Source organism: Nicotiana attenuata, unplaced genomic scaffold, assembly GCF_001879085.1.
Source record: "Nicotiana attenuata strain UT unplaced genomic scaffold, NIATTr2, whole genome shotgun sequence".
NCBI classification, from domain to species: domain Eukaryota; kingdom Viridiplantae; phylum Streptophyta; class Magnoliopsida; order Solanales; family Solanaceae; genus Nicotiana; species Nicotiana attenuata.
Genome location: NW_017670450.1, coordinates 492,342 through 494,910, shown reverse-complemented (window position 1 = coordinate 494,910; position 2,569 = coordinate 492,342). Strand labels below are relative to the sequence as shown.

The 2,569-nt window shown below is 33.1% G+C and overlaps 1 protein-coding gene across 1 annotated transcript; it reads right to left on the bottom strand.

Moving 5' to 3' along the window:
- Positions 1–341: 341 nt before the first annotated feature.
- LOC109239585 lies at positions 342–1,811 on the bottom strand. The gene has a single exon (XM_019406168.1). It carries the CDS (start codon positions 1,414–1,416, stop codon positions 637–639), a length of 780 nt encoding a protein of 259 aa, XP_019261713.1. The 5' UTR covers positions 1,417–1,811; the 3' UTR covers positions 342–636.
- Between the last annotated feature and the right edge of the window lie 758 nt (positions 1,812–2,569).

The window sequence follows — 2,569 nt, the reverse complement described above, 5'->3', positions numbered from 1 at the left end:
ATTTTCATAAAATAAAAAACCTACCCTATTATTGGTACGGTTTTAAATTTATATAAAAACCTACGGTTTTATTAATAGAAACTTAAAAATCGATTTGGTGCGGTACAGTTCGGTTGGTTTAGTCGATTTATAAATGTCTATTGACCACCCTAGCAAGACCGATTAAAATGTAAACTAAGCTTATTCATTATATCCTGAGCATGAAAAAATAAAAATATATTTCAGAGCACTCCTTATAGGCCCCAACTGCTCCTACACTTTTTGTCTTAGTCTTATCTCTGATAGAATCAGTAAACGAAAAGTAAGGAACCAAATTCGAATCACAAAGAGTTAGATGCATGTGTAGGCAACCAAAAGCACTAAAACAAATTAAAGCATATAATGGGACAGGCCCTTTGATAGCAAATATTACCTGTTTCTTGTCACCCACAACCCCCAAAGAAAAAGAAAAAAAAAGCATGTGGTATGGAATGAATTATGTTCCATACTTTTGGCCCCAGTACTTATCCTTTCTCTCCACACTTTTTTCTTGTCAATTCTCAATCATGTTAAATCTAAGGAAAAAAGTAACAAAACAAACTTGATCAAACCTTTCTTATTTTGGAAACTAATAAAGCAATCATGTCCATTAATTAATCACTTCTTCTTGTTCTTTTCCTTTCCACTTGAAAAGAATGAACTTAAACCAAACAAACTTGCTGAAGGGACATTTAGTACTGGACTGAATTTAACTCCATTATTGTTGTGTGAAACTTTCTTCAATGGAGGCTTTTGACAATTATGACCATTATTAGATGACACTGATTTTGGAAAGTGTCTCTGAGATTGCTGCTTGTGACTTAAATTATCCTTTGATGACGACGAATTACGCTTCACACTTGGAGTTGAACCAGTTGAATTGCTTCTTGATAAAAGTGGCAATGGACATAAAGTTCTTGCATAACCATTCCCACAATTTAAGCTACTACTTCTCTTGAATCTCCAAAATGACTTTGAACTCTGCTTTTCATCTATTGATTCAAGAAACCCTGCTTTATCTTCATTCTTCGAATTGGAGCTGATTTTGCCATTATCAAGAATATTGCTAGTGTTAGGGTTACTATTATTCTTGCATGGAGGCAGAGGAGGGGGTGGTGACATTGGACGTTGATCTATTTTTTTGAATGGGGCAGAGGAAATTCTTCTCTTGATTTCAATGGGTAAAATCTTTCCATCAAAGAAAAGCTCATCAGCTGACGAAGATTCAAGATCAAAGCTTTCGCGAAAAACGCAAAAATCAAAATCAATACTAGAGGAAGATGAAGTTGATCGAATGTGTTGCTCAACAGGAACATAATCTGTCTGTGAAATATCGAAGGAGATCCGAGCTGGACTCATTATAGATGATTCATCAGATGAACACAGCTCAATTGCCATTGTAATTGAATGCAATTAAGTTAACAAAATGAATTGAACAGGACACTAGGTCATAAAGACTGCACTGACAATTTTTTTTTAAAAATTCCAAACCTAACAAATAAAGACCAGAATAAAAACCCCAACTGACAATAGTACTAAAATTTGAACACAAAATGGTTGGAAGGTAGAATATTAAGAGGAGGACGTTAAATAGTAGGAGAGGAGTAGTATTGAAGCAAAAAGATTGGTCGAAAAATGGACGGAAAGGGAAGAAAAAAGAAGATGAATAATGAGAGAAATCGTGGGGAGGAGGCTAATTAATGGAGGCTTGGACATGAAGATAATAGAACATATAACAGGCTTTTAAGTGATAACTACTTGTGAAGCGAAGATAAAAGAAAAAGGAAAAGGAAAAAAAGTGATAACTATTTTGGAATTGGTCGGGGAAGTTTTAGAAGCGACGTGGCCGGGGGTGGAATTGTGGAACGGGTATAGGACAACTTTTGGGAGAAGTAATATAGTAAAAATTTATCCCCCCACACACACACGATATTTACATCAAATATATTAATTTATCATGGTTGAACAACAACTAATGTCAAATATGTATAAATTAGGTGTGATTTAGTGTAACAATATGACATGTGTCATATATGGGCCGACCATAGGTTAAGGCCAATAAAGTTGGGATATTATCACCTTTAGTCCGCGCCAGAAACCATTTATATTCGGTAGCCGAAAAAGTGTATAAAATTTGTATAATTTTTGTACATAACATACAAAATGTATATATATACAAAAAAAATATATTTTTTCGACTATTATTTTTAGAGTGGCTATACAGTGTCATTTTTTTCCGATAAAGCCATGCTTTTAGGCCCCGTATTTCTAGAGACACCAAAATTTACCAAGTATTGTTATATAATAAATTATATACAATAATTAGTGCATTTTGTTACCTTTTTTGTTTTTATTTTTCCTCTTCCACGTACATCTACTCATTTTCCCTTTTTATAGTGAGTTCACTTTTCAAATTTAACTCAATGTTTATGAATCAATTAATTTTCATTGTCGCACTTGATTTATCATGTTATTATAAAAGCACGAATAATAATATTAATTTACAAAAATATCCTTAAAATATTAGTTTACTTTTATGAGTAGAAAGTCC